The 20,328-nt window shown below is 33.8% G+C and overlaps 2 protein-coding genes across 13 annotated transcripts in view; one reads left to right on the top strand and one right to left on the bottom strand.

Moving 5' to 3' along the window:
• Positions 1-20,328, bottom strand: part of mRpL39 (mitochondrial ribosomal protein L39) — an 85,624-nt gene that overhangs the window by 40,175 nt on the left and 25,121 nt on the right. Inside the window, exon 1 of one of the 4 annotated variants that reach the window (XM_089097919.1) lies at positions 7,785-7,884. The exons of 2 other annotated variants lie outside the window; for them this stretch is intronic. In XM_089097919.1, the coding sequence (XP_088954045.1) occupies positions 7,785-7,806 (22 nt within the window). In that variant the 5' untranslated portion in view covers positions 7,807-7,884. Of the gene's footprint in view, positions 1-7,688; positions 7,885-20,328 lie in introns of those variants that run through there. One more of the 4 variants, XM_089097920.1, reaches the window with a different exon arrangement.
• LOC148945998 (ubiquitin-related modifier 1 homolog) overlaps positions 7,919-20,328 on the top strand; it is a 161,734-nt gene continuing 149,324 nt past the window's right edge. For 4 of the 9 annotated variants that reach the window (XM_089097913.1, XM_089097915.1, XM_089097914.1 and 1 more), the window contains exon 1: positions 17,919-18,307. Coding sequence is in view for 1 of the 9 variants with exons in the window: in XM_089097916.1 (XP_088954042.1) it covers positions 17,618-17,920 (303 nt within the window). In the remaining 8 variants the exon portion in view is untranslated. Of the gene's footprint in view, positions 8,007-11,624; positions 11,713-15,588; positions 16,080-17,614; positions 18,366-20,328 lie in introns of those variants that run through there. The other 5 variants (XR_016142520.1, XR_016142521.1, XR_016142522.1 and 2 more) reach the window with 4 other exon arrangements.

Genomic DNA, 20,328 nt, shown 5'->3' with positions numbered 1-20,328 from the left:
ATAGGTTGAGTCACAAGTTCGAACCTTAAAACATACAGGGGTTAGGAGGTACAGTTGGGGGCTGCCGCCCCCCAAACCCCGCTTTTGCAGCCTTTAAAAAAAAAAAAGTTTTTTAAACTGAAAGTAAGGAGCGACATTAGAAACTTAAAACGAACAGAAATTATTCCGTATATGAAAGGGTCTTTCCCCTCCTCAACGCCTCGCTCTTTACGCTAACGTTTGGCTTTCTCACAACTCTATTTTTGTTAAACAATAAAAAACTTTAGCATAAAAACTGAGGCGTTGAAGAGTGGACAGCCCCTTTCATATACGGAATAATTTCTGTTCGTTTTAAGTTTTAATGTCGCTCCTTACTTTCAGTTTAAAAAACTTGTTTTTTTTATCTAAAGGCTGCAAAAGCGGGAGTTTGGGGGGCGGCAGACCCTCCAACTGTACCTCCTAACCCCTGTCCATTTTATCGTTCGAACTTGTGACTCAGCCTGTTTAACTCTTTAAAAACGTAGTTTTTTTTCAAATAGTTTCTGCACGTTTTGTGTCTTAGCGCTTTACAAATATTTAAAAAAGCTTCTAAAGTAGAATTTTTAAAAATTTTGAGTTTGGGGGGAAGGAGGATTTCAAAAACATCTTCCAATAACATAATTTGTCCTCTGAAGTCGATTCTGATATTTGTAGCGCTCTATCTATTAGTGCTTTAGAAATATTTTAAAAGCTTCTAAAGTAGAATTTTGGACAATTTTGAGTTTGGGGGGAAGGAGGATTTCAAAAACATCTTCCCATAACATAATTTGTCTTCTTAAGTCGATTCCGATATTTGTAGCGCTCTATCTATTGGTACTTTAGAAATATTTAAAAAGCTTCTAAAGTAGAATTTTGGAAAATTTTGAGTTTGGGGGGAAGGGGGATTTTAAAAACCTCTTCCCTTGATATAAAGTGTCCTCTGAAGCCGATTCTGATGTTTTTAACACTCTATCTATTAGTGCTTTAGAAATATTTTAAAAGCTTCTAAAGTAGAATTTTGGAAAATTTTGAGTTTTGGGGGAAGGGGGATTTCAAAAACATCTTCCCATAACATAATTTGTCCTCTGAAGTCGATTCTAATATTTGTAGCGCTCTATCTATTAGTGCTTTAGAAATATGTAAAAAGCTTCTAAAGTCAAAATGAAGGAAAATTTTGAGTTTGGGGGGAAGGGGGGTTTTAAAACCTTCTTCCGGTGATATAACGTGTCCTCTAAAGTCGATTCTAATGTTTTTAGCACTCTATCTATAAGTGCTTTAGAAATATTTAAAAAGCTTCTAAAGTAAAACTTTGAGTTTGGGGGAAGGGGGATTTCAAAAACATCTTCCCATGACACAAATTGTCTTCCAAAGTCAATTTTGATGTTTGTAGCATTCTATGTCTTAGCGCTTTAGAAATATTTAAAAAAGTTTCTGAAGCAAAATTTTGGAAAATTTTGAGTTGGGGGGGGAGGGGGATTTCAAAAACATCGTCCCATGACATAAATTGTATTCTAAAGTAGATTCTGATGTTTGTAACGCTCTATGTCATAGCGCTTTAGAAATATTTAAACAACTTTCTAAAGTAACAATTTTGGAAAATTTTGAGTTTGGGGGAAGGGGGATTTCAAAAACATATTCCCATGACATAAATTGTCTTCTAAAGTTGATTCTGATGTTTGTAACGCTCTATGTCTTAGCGCTTTAGAAATAATTAAAAAATTTTATAAATTAACAATTTTTGAAAATTTTGAGTTTGGGGGGAAGGGGGATTTCAAAAACATCTTCCCATAACATAAATTGTCCTCTAAAGTCGAGTCTGATGTTTGTAGCGCTCTATGTCTTAGCGCTTTACAAATATTTAAAAAGTTTCTAAAGTAGAATATTGGAAAATTTTGAGTTTGGGGGGAAGGTGGATTTTAATAACATCTTCCCGTGATATAACGTGTCCTCTGAAGTCGATTCTGATGTTTTTAGCACTATCTATTAGTGCTTTAGAAATGTTTAAAAAGCTTCTAAAGTAGAATTTTGTAAAATTTTGAGTTTGAGGGGAAGGGGGATTTCAAAAACATCTTCCCATAACATAATTTGTGCTCTGAAGTCGATTCTGATATTTGTAGTGCTCTATCTATTAGTGCTTTAGAAATATTTAAAAAGCTTCTAAAACAAAATTTTGGAAAATTTTGAGTTTGGGGGGAAGGGGGATTTCAAAAACATCTTCCCATAACATAATTTGTCCTCTGAAGTCGATTCTTATGTTTGTAGTGCTCTATTTATTAGTGCTTTAGAAATATTTAAAAAGCTTCCAAAGTAGAATTTTGGAAAATTTTGAGTTTGGAGGGAAGGGGGATTTTAAAAAACTCGTCCCGTGATATAACGTGTCCTTTGAAGTCGATTCTGATTTTTTTAGCACTCTATATATTAGTGCTTTATAAATATTTTAAAAAGCTTCTAAACTAAAATTTTGGAAAATTTTGAGGGTGGGGGGAAGGGGGATTTAAAAAACATCTTCCCGTGATATAAAATGTCCTCTGAAGTCGATTCCGAAACTTGTAGCGCTCTATCTATTAGTGCTTTAGAAATATTTAAAAAAGCCTCTACAGTAAAATTTTGGAAATTTTTGAGTTTGGGGGGAAGGGGGATTTTAAAAACCTCTTCCTGTGATATAATGTGTCCTCTGAAGTTGATTCTGATGTTTTTAGCACTCTATTAATGCTTTAGAATTTAAAAAGCTTCTAAAGTACAATTTTGGAAAATTTTGAGTTTGGGGGGAAGGGGGATTCCAAAAACATCTTCCCGTAACATAATTTGTCCTCTGAGGTCGATTCTGAAACTTGTAGTGCTCTATCTATTAGTGCTTTAGAAATATTTAAAAAGCTTCTAAAGTAGATTTTGGAAAGTTTTGAGTTTAGGTGGAGGAGGGATTTTAAAAACATCTTCCCATAACATAATTTTTCCTCTGAAGTTGATTCTGATAATTGTAGCGCTCTATCTATTAGTGCTTTAGAAATATTTAAAAAGCTTCTAAAGTAGAATTTTGGAAAATTTTGAGTTTGGGGGGAAGGAGGATTTCAAAAACATCTTCCCATAACATAATTTGTCCTCTGAAGTCGATTATGATATTTGTAGCGCTCTATCTATTAGTTCTTTAGAAATATTTAAAAAGCTTCTAAAGTAGAATTTTCGAAAATTTTGAGTTTGGGGGGAAGGGGGTTTTTAAAAACCTCTTCCCGTGATATAACGTGTCCTCTGAAGTCGATTCTGATATTTGTAGCGCTCTATCTATTAATGCTTTAGAAATATTTAAAAAGCTTCTAAAGTAGAATTTTGGAAAATTTAGAGTTTGGGGGGAAGGGGGATTTTAAAAACCTCTTCCCTTGATATAAAGTGTCCTCTGAAACCGATTCTGATGTTTTTAGCACTCTATCTATTAGTGCTTTAGAAATATTTAAAAAGCTTCTAAACTATAATTTTGGAAAATTTTGAGTTTTTGGGGGAAGGGGGATTTCAAAAACATCTTCCCGTAACATAATTTGTCCTCTGAAGTCGATTATAATATTTGTAGCGCTCTATCTATTAGCGCTTTAGAAATATGTAAAAAGCTTCTAAAGTCAAAATGAAGGAAAATTTTGAGTTTGGGGGGAAGGGGGGTTTTAAAACCTTCTTCCGGTGATATAACGTGTCCTCTAAAGTCGATTCTAATGTTTTTAGCACTCTATCTATAAGTGCTTTAGAAATATTTAAAAAGCTTCTAAAGTAAAATTTTGAGTTTGGGGGGAAGGGGGATTTCAAAAACATCTTCCCATGACACAAATTGTCTTCCAAAGTCAATTTTGATGTTTGTAGCATTATATGTCTTAGCGCTTTAGAAATATTTAAAAAAGCTTCTAAAGCAGAATTTTGGAAATTTTTGAGTTTGGGGGGAAGGGGGATTTCAAAAAAATCTTCCCATGACATAAATTGTCCTCTAAAGTTGATTCTGATGTTTGTAACGCTCTATGTCTTAGCGATTTAGAAATATTTAAACAAGTTTCTAAAGTAATAATTTTGGAAATTTTTGCTTTTGGGGGAAGGGGGATTTTAAAAACATCTTCCCATTACATAAATTGTCTTCTAAAGTTGATTCTGATGTTTGTAATGCTCTATGTCTTAGCGCTTTAGAAGTATTTAAACAATTTTCTGAAGTAACAATTTTGTAAAATTTTCAGTTTCGGGGAAAGGGGGATTTCAAAAAGATCTTCCCATGACATAAATTGTCCTCTAGAGTCGATTCTGATGTTTGTAGCGCTCTATGTCTTAGCGCTTTACAAATATTTAAAAGGCTTCTAAAGTAGAATTTTGGAAAATTTTGAGTTTGGGGGGAAGGAGGATTTTAAAAACATCTTCCCGTGATATAACGTGTCCTCTGAAGTTGATTCTGATGTTTTTAGCACTATCTATTAGTGCTTTAGAAATATTTAAAAAGCTTCTAAAGTAGAATTTTGGAAAATTTTGAGTTTGGGGGGAAGGGGGATTTCAAAAACATCTTCCCATCGCATAAATTGTGCTCTGAAGTCGATTCTAATATTTGTAGCACTCTATCTGAATTAGTGCTTTATAAATATTTAAAATGCTTCTAAAGTAGAATTTTTGGAAAATTTTGAGTTTGGGGGGAAGGAGGATTTTAAAAACATCTTCCCATAACATAAATTGTCCTCTGAAGTCGATTCTGATATTTGTAGTGCTTTATCTATTAGTGCTTTAGAAATATTTAAAAATCTTCCGAAATAGAATTTTAGAAAATTTTGAGTTTGGAGGGAAGGGGGATTTCCAAAATCTATTCCCGTAACAAAACATGTCCTCTGAAGTCAATTCTGATGTTTGTAGCTCTCTATCCATTAGTGCTTTAGAAATATTTAAAAAGCTTTTAAAATAAAATTTTGGAAAATTTTGAGTTTGGGGGGAAGGGGGATTTTAAAAACCTCTTCCTGTGATATAACATGTCCTCTGAAGTCGATTCCGAAACTTGTAGCGCTCTATCTATTAGTGCTTTAGAAATATTTAAAAAAGCCTCTACAGTAAAATTTTGGAAATTTTTGAGTTTGGGGGGAAGGGGGATTTTAAAAACCTCTTCCTGTGATATAATGTGTCCTCTGAAGTTGATTCTGATGTTTTTAGCACTCAATCTATTAGTGCTTTAGAAATATTTAAAAAGCTTCTAAAGTAGAATTTTGGAAAATTTTTAGTTTGGGGGGAAGGGGGATTCCAAAAACATCTTCCCATAACATAATTTTTCCTCTGAAGTTGATTCTGATATTTGTAGTGCTCTATCTATTAGTGTTTTAGAAATATTTAAAAGCTTCTAAAGTAGATTTTGGAAAATTTTTAGTTTGGGGGGAAGGGGGATTTTAAAAACATCTTCCCATGACATAATTTGTCCTCTGAAGTCGATTCTGATATTTGTAGCGCTCTATCTATTAGTGATTTAGAAATATTTAAAAAGTTTCTAAAGTAGAATTTTAGAAAATTTTGAGTTTGGGGGGAAGGAGGATTTCAAAAACATCTTTCCATAACATAATTTGTCCTCTGAAGTCGATTCTTATATTTGTAGCGCTCTATCTATTAGTGCTTTATAAATATTTAAAAAAGCTCCTAAAGTAGAATTTTAGAAAATTTTGAGTTTGGGGAGAAGGGGGGTTTTAAAAACCTCTTCCCGTGATATAACGTGTCCTCTGAAGTTGATTCTGAAACTTGTAGCGCTCTATCTATTAGTGCTTTAGAAATATTTAAAAAAGCTTCTAATGTAAATTTTTGGAAATTTTGGAGTTGGGGGGGACGGGGGATTTTAAAAACCTCTTCCCGTGATATAACATGTCCTCTGAAGTCAATTCTAATGTTTATAGCACTCTATCTATTAGTGCTTTAGAAATATGTAAAAAGCTTCTAAAGTCAAAATTTTGGAAAATTTTGAGTTTGGGGGGAAGGGGGATTTCAAAAACATCTTCCCATAATATAATTTGTCCTCTGAAGGCAATTCTGATATTTGTAGTGCTCTATCTATTAGTGCTTTAGAAATATTTAAAAAGCTTCTAAAGTAGAATTTTGGAAAATTTTGAGTTTGGGGGAAAGGGGGATTTCAAAAACATATTCCCGTGACAAAAATTGTCTTCTACAGTTGATTCTGCTGTTTGTAGCATTCTATGTATTAGCGCTTTAGAAATATTTAAAAAAGCTTCTGAAGTAGAATTTTGAAAATTTTGAGCTTGGGGGGAAGGGGGATTTCAAAAACATCTTCCCATAACATAATTTGTCCTCTGAAGTCAATTCTGGTTTTTGTAGCACTCTATCTATTAGTGCTTTAGAAATATTTAAAAAGCTTCTTAAGTAGAATTTTGGACAATTTTGAGTTTGGGGGGAAGGGGGATTTCAATAACTTCTTCCCATGATATAATGTGTCCTCTGAAGTTGATTCTGATGTTTTTAGCACTCTATCTATTAGTGCTTTAGAAATATTTTAAAAGTTTCCTAAGTAGAATTTTGGAAAATTTTGAGTTTGGGGGGAAGGGGGATTTTAAAAACCTCTTCCTGTGATATAACATCTCCTCTGAAGTCAATTCTCATGTTTTAGGACTCTATATATTAGTACTTGAGAAATAATTTAAAAGCTTCTATAGTAGAATTTTAAAAAAATTTGAGTTTGGGTGGAAGAGTGATTTAAAAAACATTTTTCTATGACATGATTTGTCATCTTAAAACAATTTGGTTATTTTTAATGGTCGGTCTTGTCCAAATCATTTCCCTAATTAATACAGTTTAAATGGTCTTATCAACACAGAAGTGTTTGGCATATGCCTGCTACCCTCAAGGGTAAGGGTTTCTGATAAGCAAAGTTATGACATCACAACAAACCTGGTTTTATTATACCATAACAATAGTCAGCAAGGATAGGAAATTAAATGGTTTAGGATTTAAATAGGATTTTGGAATATATTTTAATGAACAAGGTCAAAAACTGAAGTTGTGTAAGGTAAGCAGTGATTTATAATTATGATAGTAATATAGCATGAAATATGAGTTAAAACAACTAGTAATGTGCAGTAATTTACCATTATATAGAGGGGGGAGGAGTGGAGGTAAGTACTTCAAAGTACCTTCCTGGGACATACCTTAGGGTAAGACACCCAGTAGTCGGACACTTTAATCACTTTGAAAACTTTTTGACATTTAAACTACTCTTATTGCTGTATTATACCACCTAGAAACTTAATTTTTGTACCAAAAAATTTATGAAGAATTTCTGAACAAGTAGGTTACTAATTCAAATAGTTTCACTTGTACAGCGCTTCCTATTTTTGAATTTACTAACAAGTGACAATTCTGCCTTAACTCCCACATACAAATGGCTCATTGTAAATTGGTTATTAAAATAGTATAAAAGATTCTGTCCAAGAATAGGCAGGTGGCCGACTACTGGGTGTCTTACCTTACCTTCCCAGGACATACCTTAGCATGTACATCCATCCCTGAAAGTTTCATTTTCCTAACCCAACCCCTTTCCAAGATAGCCAAAAGTAACTAAAGCAGAATTTTACCAAAAAGGTATCGAATGGTATATTCACTTTAATCGTAACTCAATAATATGATTTGGTAAGAATTTACCAAAGTTTCATTTAGGCCTATCTAAAAACTACTTTCTAAGATATCAAAAAGCTTACCCCTCTGGGTAGACGATCTAACAAATAAGACGATCTAACAAATAAGCCTCAGAAGCCCAAACAACCTTGACAGCTGAAAATGGCCTATTAGCTTACCAAATAATCTCGAGGAAGTCATATTTATGTATGTTTTTTTTTTCCTCTGCTTAAAATGTTCTATTTCAGTAGTCTTTCCTTCCAAAAGACGCTCATTATAGATAGCGCACAGCAAACTAAAGTACTAATTCCATAGAATATTGGATTCAAAAGGCTCTTCTTTCTGCTTGGGTGATTCTTGTGTGCTGCTAAATTTTAAGTTAAAATTTAATAGATTTTAAGGTATGTAGGAAATTTAATTTATGTCCTCTTGATTCCATTTACGAAGATACAAATTAGTGTATGAGGTTTTTTCCATTGACAAAACAGATTGAGAATCAGCCTATCACTGGCAAAAAGAAGTTTATAAGACTGAATTGTAGCATGCCTATTTCAACCTGTGAAACAATCTAGCCCAGTTGGGTCAATGCTTAGAGTTGCAGCTGTCAAAAAGTAGACCACCCCTTCTTGGAAGGAAAGGCTAGGCTATAAGATCCTGAAAACAACTTAGCCTATAAAAATTCTTACATTGGCTACTTAGCCTTCTAATATCATTCCTAAAGACAATTCCTGGTAAAGTTCTACAAAATCATATTATTGAGTTAGGACAAAAGTGAATACACCCATTCAATGCCTTTTTTTATGCTGATTACAAATATAATAGGCCTAAGCATTTCTATTGGAAAGGAATTTCAGCTCCCCCCCCCCTATATAGGCCAATTCAGGGTTGGGTTAGGTTAGGTATAGCCTATATAGGGGGGGGGGCTGAAATTCATTTCTGATATAAATGCTTATTATATTTGTAATCAGCATAAAAAAATGCATCAAATGGTGTATTCACTTTTGTCCTAACTCAATAATATGATTTCATAGAACTTTACCCAATTCCCTCTAATTTTTACCTCCTGGTGTCCATGTCCAGATATATAACCCAAATTGTAAAGGCTACTCTCTGTGCATTTGTTGGTAAATTTGTGCAGTTCATATTAGGCCTATTGACTTAAAAATAAAGTGAAATACCCCTTTTTGCCTTTTTTATGCTATTGCCAAATATAATAATCATTTTTGTTGCAAATGAATTTCACCCCCACCCCTATATATACCAATTCAGGGTATTTATTTGCACATTTGGGGGTGGGGGTAAATTTTATTTCTGATGCAAAGGATAGGTAAGTTTAAATTTTACAAACATCAGTAAATATTTACCAAATCATATTATTGAGTAACAACTAAAGTGAATATACCATTCAATGCCATTTTGGTAAAAATTTAGAATTGTGGCCCCTGATAAGGAGACATGTTAAGAAAACAATTCTTACTTTAAAATATGTATAATGATCCTAGTTAGCATATTATCAAAGGGGAGAACCTTTATCACAGTTCATAGAATTATCCAGTAAGTTTATTGCAGATCATTTCTGGTCTTCATTCTTGGTACAAACAAAAAGCTCCTCCCATTTATTTCTACATTAGCGGGTTAGCCTGTTTCCATCAATCAATGAGAAATGGTTACAAAGTGCATTATTTGTAATAGTGGGTTTCCACTTGTTTTGTGTCCAAGAGAAATCTGACTTGTCTACCTGTGAAAAGATCTAATGCTGCTTATGTTTATATCTGCAAAAACGTTCTCTGGAGCATTTGCACCTTGGTCTGGGTTTTATAATGGGTGAGATAGGGTATGATCATACTGCTAATTCTATAAACTGTGACCTTTATCATCAAGTCTTTCTTCTAAAAATCCTTCTTTTTCCAGCTTAAAAGAAAAAGTTTCCAAAAACCACCATGCTGAGATTCAATGCTTAATGCTTTTGAAATTGCTGCTAAATAAGTTATTTTATAGATAGTGTTCATGCTGGTCTTTTTAATACTTTTTTTTAATGAGCAGTGACACAAATACAAAATATTAATAGCAGTGGTGAAAATCCAAATATTGCTATACATATACATACAGGGGATATACCCTCACCCCCCTAATGTGCAAATATATAAAAAAAAATTACATTCTGAACCTAAATATAAACAAATGAACTGTACCCCAACCCCTAGATATATCCAAATTAGGGTATATATTTGCACATCAGGGGGGTGGGGGCAAAATTTATTTGTTATGTGAATAAAGGTTATTTTGAGAATCAGAGTGAAATTTTTGTTGTATATTTGCACATTTGGGGGGTGGGGGTATAATAATTTTTTTTTTAATGATAGAAAATGGTGTGGGAAAAATAAAAATTAAACAACTATTTGCATGTTTACATGTTACATATAACTATTTACATGTTTACATCATGTTAGAGGGGTGGGGGTATATACTCTGTATATATATGTATATTTACAGCAATATTTTGATTTTCACCAATGCTATTAATATTTTGTATTTTTGCCACTGTTTATTAAAAAAAAATACAAAATTACAAAGACCGGCATGAACGCTATCTATAAAACAACTTATTTGGCAGCTCAAAAAGGCAATTTATAGCAGCAATTTCAAAAGACTTAAGCATTGAATCTCAGCGTGGTGGTTTTTGGAAACTTTTTCTTTTAAGCTGGAAAAAGAAGGATTTTTAGAGGAAAGACTTGATGATAAAGGTTCTCCCCTTGGATAATATGTTAACTAGTATCATTATACATATTTTAAAGTAAGAATTGTTTTCTTAACATGTCTCCTTTTCAGGGGCCACAATTCTAAATTTTTACCACCTTTTTTATGCTGATTACAAATATAATAATCATTTCTATTGGAAATGAATTTTCGCCCCCCCCCCCCCCTATGTATGCCAATTCAGGGTATATATTTCTACATTAAGGGGGGGGGGGGTAAAGTTTAAACTTACCTCCCATTTAAAATACAAACAAAATTTGCCCCCGCCCCCCCCCCAAATGTAGAAATATAAACCCAGAATTGGCATATATAGGGGGGGGGGCCAAAATTCATTTCTGATAGAAATGATTATTAAATTCATAATCAGCATAACAAAATGCATTGAATGGTATATTCACTTTAGTCATAACTCAATAATATGATTTGGTAAATATTTAAACAGACATCCACCACATAGCTAATATGGGAGTAAATTTCATTTGTTGTGCAATTGAATGTTATGTTTAGATTGAGGATGCAATTCTAGGTAGGCTATATATTTACACATTAGGGGGGTAGGGGTATATATTCTGTGAATATATAGGCTCTAAAAAAATTTATGAATTTTTTAGAAAAACTGCAAAAACAAGCAAAGAAGTGAAGATAAAGGCTCTCCCTCTACAAAATGTGTTAACTAGGATTATTCTACATAATATGGAGTAAGAGTTGTTTTCTTTATATGTTTCCTTTTGTCCAGCTGGACTCCTAGGCTTAAAATACTGGTTGGCCAGTGGGCTAATTTAAAGATTTGTATATATATATATATATATATATATATATATATATATATATATATATATATATATATATATATATATATATACATATATATACATATATATATATATATATATATATATATATATATATATATATATATATATATATATATATATATATATATATATATATATATATATATATATATATATATATATATATATATATATATATATATATATATATATATATATATATATATATATATATATATATACTCTGTCAAATAAGCCATCTGGTAGTATCCCGAATTTTACCCCCCCCCCCCTAATGTAGCCTACAAATATATACCCGGAATTTGGTATATATAGGGATTGGGGTAAAATTCCTTTGCAACAAAAATGATTATTATATTTAGAAAGAGCATAAAAAAGGCATTGAGTTGTATGTTAACTTTATTTGTAAGTCAATAATATGAACTGCAAAAAATTTTTCCATTTCAGGATGATGTTTCTTGACTAGACCTAGTCCTATCTGAAGAAAAGAATCACAAAGGCCTACAGAAAATAGGCTATATATTAGCATATCAGGGAAGTATTTTAGAATTGTTTAAAGTTGCTTTCAGAATTTGATAGTGTTTCCATCTGGGGAGGAGTAGGTTAATTATAAACTATGACCATGAGGCATTTCTAGATTACTACTAGTTTTATGATCCTTTTCATAGTTGAAGTTAGGTTTGTGACAATTCATTCCCTCCCCACTGACAGTCCCATGTAGCCTGAGGATATTTAGACAATCAAACTAAAACAATTAAATTATTGCTTTATAATATGCAGCACATTTTATATTAGCCTAATAAGATTATCTTGTTTCTGTCTAAACTATCAAAATTCACATTTTTAACTCATTTAAAATAGTATTTCTTATCCAATATTCTAACATCCAATTATCATTATTCAATGTTCTGCACAGCATAACCAGTTTGCAATGGATCAGTCATTTGAAAAAAGAATAGACAAATATGGTACCGACAAATCCACTGTATATTATTAGAGTAGGGGTATTAATCTACAGTTAGGCCCACTGAAAAGGAGTGACAATAATGTTCTGATAACAATTTTAAAAACATAAAATGCTTACTTATATCACTTCTAAAAGACTTTTAACTTACCAGCCCCCCTCCCTAATATGGGAATATGTGGCCTAAAATATATATCTCCCATCTTTTTTTTGTTTCTTGATTTGCTGAATTGTTGGATAACAGACTGCACACCAGCAAAATTTATTCCCTATTAATGATCATGTTGAGTTGGCTTTGATCTAAAGGTTCCACTTAACCCTGGTATGACAAGAATAGCTTGTATTTATAGAAGTCCTTCAACTCCATCCAAAATTGTTACAGAACAAGCCATAGAAGATCATTTTCAAACAATTAGTATATCACATAAAGGTAATTTGCTAATAGCCGGGGACTTTAATTTCCCACAAATATCATGGAAAAAGGGATTTGGTTATCATGAAGATGGTGCAACACAACAACCATTTCTTGATTGTATACACGATCTCACCCCATATCAAACTGTTGATAAACCAACAAGATATAGAATCTTCCAGAACCCAACCCCATTAGATCTTATTTTCATTAATAACCAAGATCTTTTGGAACACATTGAGTACATACCCCCAGTAGTAAGATTGATCATATAGCTATAGAAACACAGCTCCATCTAAAGACTATGACTAATAGATTTATTAAAAGGGTCTTCATAGATTACAATTCCATCAGGAGGGAACTAAAAATGGTGAACTAGAGTGAGATTTTACAGGGATCATTAGAGGAGCAATGGAAAAATTTCAAATTAACTGTATTTAGAATCCAAGATAGCAACTCTTCTGTATCTTACAGGAAAAAGTCAAAGACTCTTCCATACATGACCAAGGAAATTGAGAAAGCAGCTCAATAAAAAAAAGGATCTTGGAAAAATACAAAGCAACAGATAGTTCAGATCAGTACAAGAAATTCAAAAGAGCAAGAGATAAGTTGAGAAATCTAGCCAGGAAACTTCATCTGAACCATGAAACAACATTAGCTAGAGAATGCAAGCATAACCCAAAGAAAGTTTGGCAATATGTGTCATGTAAAAGTCCTGGTAAGCAATTAGTATCTAAACTAACTGCTTCAGGAGCTGAACAAACAGATGTCAAAGAAATTGCAGATGAACTGAACTGCCAGTTTATGTCTGTTTTAGCACATCAGATACAGACCTGCCCAATGTTGACCCTACACAAATCCACCATCCAAGGGAGCCAATTGAGATTGATAGTTTAAATATCCCCAAACAACTTAAATTGCTAGACGTCAACAAATCAGTTGGGCCAGATGGTTTACCTCCATGACTTCTAAAAGAAGTTGCTGATGATATTACCACTCTCCCAACTATTCAAGGTCTCCTTATGTACCAAGGAAGTGCCAACAGATTAGAAAACAGCATTTGTCACCCCTTTGTTCAAAAAATAGAAATTTTACCAGTGCAGAAAACTACCATCCCACAAGCATAACCTCTGCTGTCACTAAAATCCTGCAAAGAGTGGTAAATGACTCTGTCATGAAGCATCTCAAACTTAATGGGATACTACTGCCCAGCCAACATGGTTTTCAACCAAGAAAGTCTGTAGAAACAAATTTGCTGGAGACATATGATGTTATAACAGGCCTGATTGATCAGGGCTTACCTGTGGATGTCTTGCTGTTTGACCTTGCAAAAGCATTTGACAAGGTTCCACATCCACACTTGGAACAAAAAAACTTATCGCATGTGGAATTAGTGGAGACCTTGTGGGCTGGATCTCAGCTTTTCTTACAGATAGAACATAGAGAGTGAGGGTTTTTACTAATGAAGGAGAATCAATGCTTTCTGAGAATTGTGGAGTCACCAGTGGTGTCCTGCAGGGTAGTGTCTCAGGACCTACCTTATTCAATATCTATATAAATGATATTTTTCAATTAAATAAAAATCATCTAACTCTCTATGCTGACAGCTCAAAGTTGTTTTCTGTAGTCAATCATGAGTCACTACAATTAGATTTTGACCATATTCAAAAATGGGCAACAACATGGCACATGAGCTTCAATATTGACAAATGTGGTGTTATTCATTTTGGCAAGTCAAACCCAGGCTTCAAGTATACTATGGTCAATCCAGCTTTAAAATTCAAGAGCAGCAAAGTGTGGATGAAGAAAGGGATCTTGGAATCATTGTTGGCAACAAGTGTAAATTCCATTCGCATTGCAAGAGGACTGCGACTCATGCAAACTTTGTCCTAGCACTCTTGAAGAAAACTATATCAAGTTGGTCTCTCTATGTTTTTGTGAGGTTGTACAAGGCCCTTGTCAGACCAGTACTTGATTTTGGAAATTGCATAGCATCACCAGGATACAGGGGGATGTACAGCTTCTGAAAGGAGTGCAAAGGAGAGCCACAAAGGCAGTATCTAAGATGAGAGACAAGCCTTATGATGAATGTTTAAAGGAGCTTGGATTATCTACACTGTCTACCAACAACAAAGAGCTGATATGATTATGACCCATAAGCTTATTTCACAAGAAATCCCCCCAATTCATTTGCCAATATCCCAAAATATTGGCACTGACAGTAGGGGACATTCAAAGAAGCCATTCAAACCATCTGTCAAAACTTGACACCAACAACAGTTTTTCTCCTGCCATGTAGTAAACCACTGGAATAGTCTGTCAAATAAAACAGTCTCAGCACCCCATAATGGAGTGTTCAGGAAGTCATTGGATGTTGAGTGGAATGGTGTTCTCTGGAAGTACCAAGGGGATGCATTTGGTGTTTAATCATTCACATCATCAAGTATGGAGCATATAACACATCATGATGGATCTTAATTTGCTCCAAAGTGCAAATTAAGGTAATAACCCAGTATAATCCACAACCTTTTAATATTTTTTTTTGTAGCTGTTGAATTTGCAATATAGATTATGAACTTATGATCCTGATTGTTCTTGCAACAGTATTCTCATGATCTGGATTAGTGATTGAACAGTGGATTTATATAATATAGGCTAGCTTATGATTTTATAATAACTTTTGTCAGTGGAATGGGCTTTAGATTTTGGGAAATTCCTATTTTCAACTGCCCCAATGTGGATACACTAGTAAATTACCTATTGGCATCCCTATAGAACTGCTTGGAATTACAACAAGTCAATCTGAGACCTGAATCACGCCACTGGTATTTTTGTGGGGTGGTATTTTTAATAAAGTACCTGAAATTTAATAAAGTGGCATTTTTAAATAAAGTACCAAGAATTTTGCATATTTTTAGGTAGGCTTAATCGGCGACTATTAAGTTGAGTAAAATATTTTTTACTCACACTCCTTTATTTGTATGCCCTCTATTTATTTGTATGCCAAACTTTTGAGGGTACTGATAGGGGATTCATATAGGTACTGCTTTATGCATTTGCTTAAGTCTACTGGGTCTATGCATGATCAACCAATTCTATCTTTTTTCTCTACTGTTACCATTGAATTGACCCAATCATGGATTTAGTAACCTTTTTGATTATACTGTCCCTGTCCATATGTTTCAGCTTGTGCAGCAGTTTACTCTTCAGTGATTCAGGAACTCTTTGGGCAGGATATGCAGTTGGTACCAAACCATTCTTAATATGCATGCTTAATCCCCCCTCCAGACAACTAATACCATCAAAGACTTTTTTGTACTGATCTTCTGTACAGGTGTTGGATTTGCTTGAGTCAACATTGAGGATCAGCTTTATCAGTTCCAAATCAATGCTTGACCTGTAGTTGATGATGAGATTGGATGATGAGTCAACAATATAGAATTTGTGGGTCATAGCTTTGCTCAACTTGTGGCTACATGGTAGATTGGGAGCTCCAGCAACTGTTATCTTGGAACCACAATAGCTGGTGAGTCTTTGACTAGTCAGGTGAAATTTATTTTGGGATTCAGCTGATCAAGGATTGATATATGAATGATATTGGCTTTGGCAAATTGGAAGCTGCTGGTAGGGGTCTTGTCTTTAATGTCCATACTGGAGTCTAAAGATTTGTTGTATACAGGCTCATCTATGTCACTAGGCTCAGAATCGTCACTCCATTTGCAACTGTTGTTACAAGAAACAGGCTTTTTGGTTTTCCAGAAACATGCTGGAAAGGGAGGTAGTCAGTCAGCAACAAGTATTTTCTGAGCTGGTAATGATGGTTGCTGGTAAAGCTCCCTTGAGTAAAATTTCTAGATAGTGACTTCTTGGGGAAATAAGTAAAAGAGGGACTCTGTTCCCAATTGCATTAACACCAGCACAAATCATTAGTGGACTGGCCTCTTCCTGTTAACGTGACTATCCCTACTTGCTTCTGGCCTTGCTGTGTCATGATATTGCCAGGTTTGTGAATGTTTGTTACACTCAATTTGGGTACATTCCAGATATCTTGTGATCTTGACATATGTTTATTTAGGTCTTGCTCCAGGTTGTCAAAGAAAGCTTTCACAGTGTGACAGTTGAAAGCAGTCATCTTTCCAAAGCTTCCACCTTCTGGTGTTCTTACTAATAGAGTTTTATGGTAAGCCATAAGACCTTGGTACCAATCTTTGCCTGTAATTCTTCCACTGTCTCCATTATCTTTCCACTTCCAGTTATCTGGTACCGTACTTTTATACTGTTAGCAATGGAATAGTTGTATGTAAGTTTACTTGCTTCTAGAGGGGGGGGGGGGTACAGCCGAGGTGCATATTGACTATTGTTTTCAAGTAAGTTTCTAGTCCTTTTTCCTGTTCCTCTGTAAATATTTATCTTGTGTTAGCCTCCTTTCTTCCTTTTATCCTCTGTTTTACTTGTAACCATTTTGTCCAATTAACTAAAAAATATATAGTTTTTGGATGTTCTGCCCCATAAATACATTCCCACTAATTGTTGCCTGTAATTTTTGTTTAATGGTAATTCAGTGTCCACAAGGCAACATATAATTACCAGTGGACATTTTAAAGGAACCAAGCCTGAATCAAGGACATGGCTTGATATCAGCCACCTCCAGCTCATTGTTGTTTCTCCCTTGTCAAAAATTTTCTACAATGGGAAAGCAATCTATAACAAACTAACATAGCAAGGTGAGGTTCACCAGTCCTAAGAAATCTCCTGAAACAAGCATATAAAATATCCATCACTCAAAATCCAGCAAAATACCATGCTGGTGTCTTAAGAGGTTAAGACAGTTTTAATTTGTTGTTGCATGATAAGCCAGAAGCTGAGGAAATGCGTTTTTTGTTATTGTATTGTTTTTTGTATTATTTTATTAAATATGGTTTGTTTTGTTGAATAGCTCAATTTAACGCATTCATTTTCTTTTTAATTTGGAAGCTAAAACTGACTACTATTTAAGTATTTATTTGGAAAGAATAAAGAATTTTTGAATATTTAGAAAGAATAAATGTTATTTTTTTTCAGGTAATGGATAAAGGCTCTGCAATTACAGTCAAAGTCGAATTTAGTGGAGGTCTCGAGTTACTTTTTGGCAAACAAAAGTCTAAGGATGTTACATTTGGTGAGCCTAAAACCGTGAAAGATCTAATCTTGTGGCTAAAAGACAATCTTTTGGAAGAAAGGCCAGAACTTTTTGTGCAAGATGGATCTGTCCGACCTGGGATACTAGTCCTGGTCAATGACTCAGACTGGGAATTGGTTGGTCATTTGGATTATGTAGTTAAAAGTGGAGATTGTATTACGTTTATATCAACCCTTCATGGTGGATAATTGGAATAATTTTTTGCATTTCCCTATTCAGTGGAATATTATATATCTATATATTTTTTTCTATGCAAATATGGCAAATATAATTTAAAAGTGCGAAGCTTAAACCTGTCAAGTGTTGAGATTGTATGTATTATTTCTATCAGCATCAATGAAGAATGCCACTTAAAGAAGTGCTGCAAAATAGTTGTGGGCATCTATCTACAGCATAACATCGAATGATTAAGCTCAATATCAGCAAAATTTACTGAATCAATGTCTGTGTCAATTCACAAAATTGTTCTCTGTTCACTTTTCTGGACTCCTGAATTTCTTATTTGACTTTCATGGAATTAGTGTTGGTTATCACTGCCATTCCAATCCAGATTTACAAATAAACACTCAGAAACTGTAAGTATTATACTGATGTAAAAATTTGCCAAAAAGCAATTAAAACATATAAAACTTTCCTAAGTTGTACATTATGAACCATTTTTAGTCAAAGTATGTCAACTGCCCTCACTTTGATTGCATTAATATGTCAAAAGTGCATCAGTATGCCCAGTGTACACTATTGCATAAGTATTAGACCCCGGCGCCGCGCCAATGAGGGAAGACCGGCGGCGGCGGGGCCAAAAACAGCACACCGCGTGGCCGGTAAGATGTCGGCGGCGCGCCGCCGGGGTGATCAATGTTGACCGCAAACATTAATGTTTTCATGAGTCTTTCTCAAATCCCAGCTTAAATTTACAACAGATTCGAGCCTATTCATGTAGTTCAAAAATTCACAAGTTGCTGGCTGGAAACTAGTCTTCTTTGTTATTCATCAAGAGAAGTAGAAATGTAGTAGAAACAAAATAGCTGTGGCGTTTCAGAACCCTTGCATAATACAAGTAGTTGAAGTATCTATTAGTTATGTATTCTTAACATAAATAATTATCAAAATTAGTAGTTTTTTCATCGAGCATTACTGCATGTACAACTTCAAATACCATAGCACAAAATTCTTCAGTTATCTGGGTACAAACTTTGAATATAACTTTGAACTTAGACGCTTAATTTTTTCATAATGCCCTTTGCCTATATCTGTTTTGTCACCCTTAAAACAGTTGAAATGGGCGACTTTGATATTGATTGTTTTTTTTTGCTCTTTTGGATTCTTAAAAAGACTTCTTGTATTAAAAACTGGTTTTTAATTACAATTAAAAAAAAAATGCATTTTAAAGTTTTTTCGCTTCTTTAAAGAATATATGTCATGTAGGCTAAGGCTGAACTGCTACTTTTTTATTGCTTTTGGCTGCTCTTTTGGATATTATTCGTTTTTTTCCTTTTGAGGATTCATTCCAAATTATAAACTGATAAATACCTAATATCAGTCAAATTGTAAACTGTATTTAAAAGTAGTAAATTTATCAAATTGAAAAATACATGATGAACACTTCACATGAGAACTGTTCAATTACAATAAAACAAAAAACACTTAATGGTTTATTTGGTATGAAGAAAAATTGAATGCCAGCTATTTTTTGGTAAAAAAATGAAAAGCTCATCCGTTTTAAATGTAGTTAAATGAAATAATATGCAGACTGACGTAGCTCCAGGAAGATGTTGAGATTTTCATCCTAGTTTGTCACTTTTAATCCAAGCAAAATGTTAGGATACTTAGTATCAGTTATTGAGTTTAATCTTTGATTTCCAAATGCTCACAAAATTTACCAAATTTAAGAAAGTCACAACAATAAGTCACATGTGGTCAAAATACACACAGACTTCTCTCTGATCCCCACACTCGCTCAAAACTTCTGTTATGGTTATGTCCTCGCAAATCCTTAAAGAGTTTCTTTTTGAAACAACTTCCAGGAGTAATTAGGTCTCTTTAACCTGGTATAGCTTTTTTAAAAGCTTAGAAAAAACTGTTATAACATTCCAAATGTTTCATTTGTTGTATTTGTGCATATTTTTGGTAATGATTTGTTGGGTGATCGAATTTTTTAAACCACTGTAGATACGTGAGAACGTTGCAACATCTAATACCCTGAGGTCATAAGACTGTCAAAGACTCCTCCTTGAACCTCCCGAATTGAAAGTTTTAATTATGACCTGGCCTTTTAATGTAACTTGGGCACTGGACCAAGGGCGCCATTGTCATTCGAGTGCAACGTTAGGTGGGGATGTCGATATCGCTTTCGTCACACCAATTCGTTTTAGTGTGAATCTGCCTGGTACTTATGAATAAGTGTTTTCAAATTAAACCCGTTTCATCGATAAGAAAAAAAACAGGTTGGACGCATATGCCCCTTTCCCTTTGGACGATAAAACCATGCAAGTGCTGTATCAAGTATAACTCACGAAAATCTTGTTAATTTTTGTCAACTTTTTGGCATCCCTGCTTTCAATAAAAAAAAAATCAAGGTACTATCACATAAGTATAA

This window comes from Artemia sp. Qi Xiang Cuo, chromosome 12, assembly GCF_049724085.1.
Source record: "Artemia sp. Qi Xiang Cuo chromosome 12, ASM4972408v1, whole genome shotgun sequence".
Taxonomy (NCBI): domain Eukaryota; kingdom Metazoa; phylum Arthropoda; class Branchiopoda; order Anostraca; family Artemiidae; genus Artemia; species Artemia sp. Qi Xiang Cuo.
Note: the sequence above shows the minus strand (reverse complement) of the source record. Positions and strands in the feature narration are given on the sequence as shown.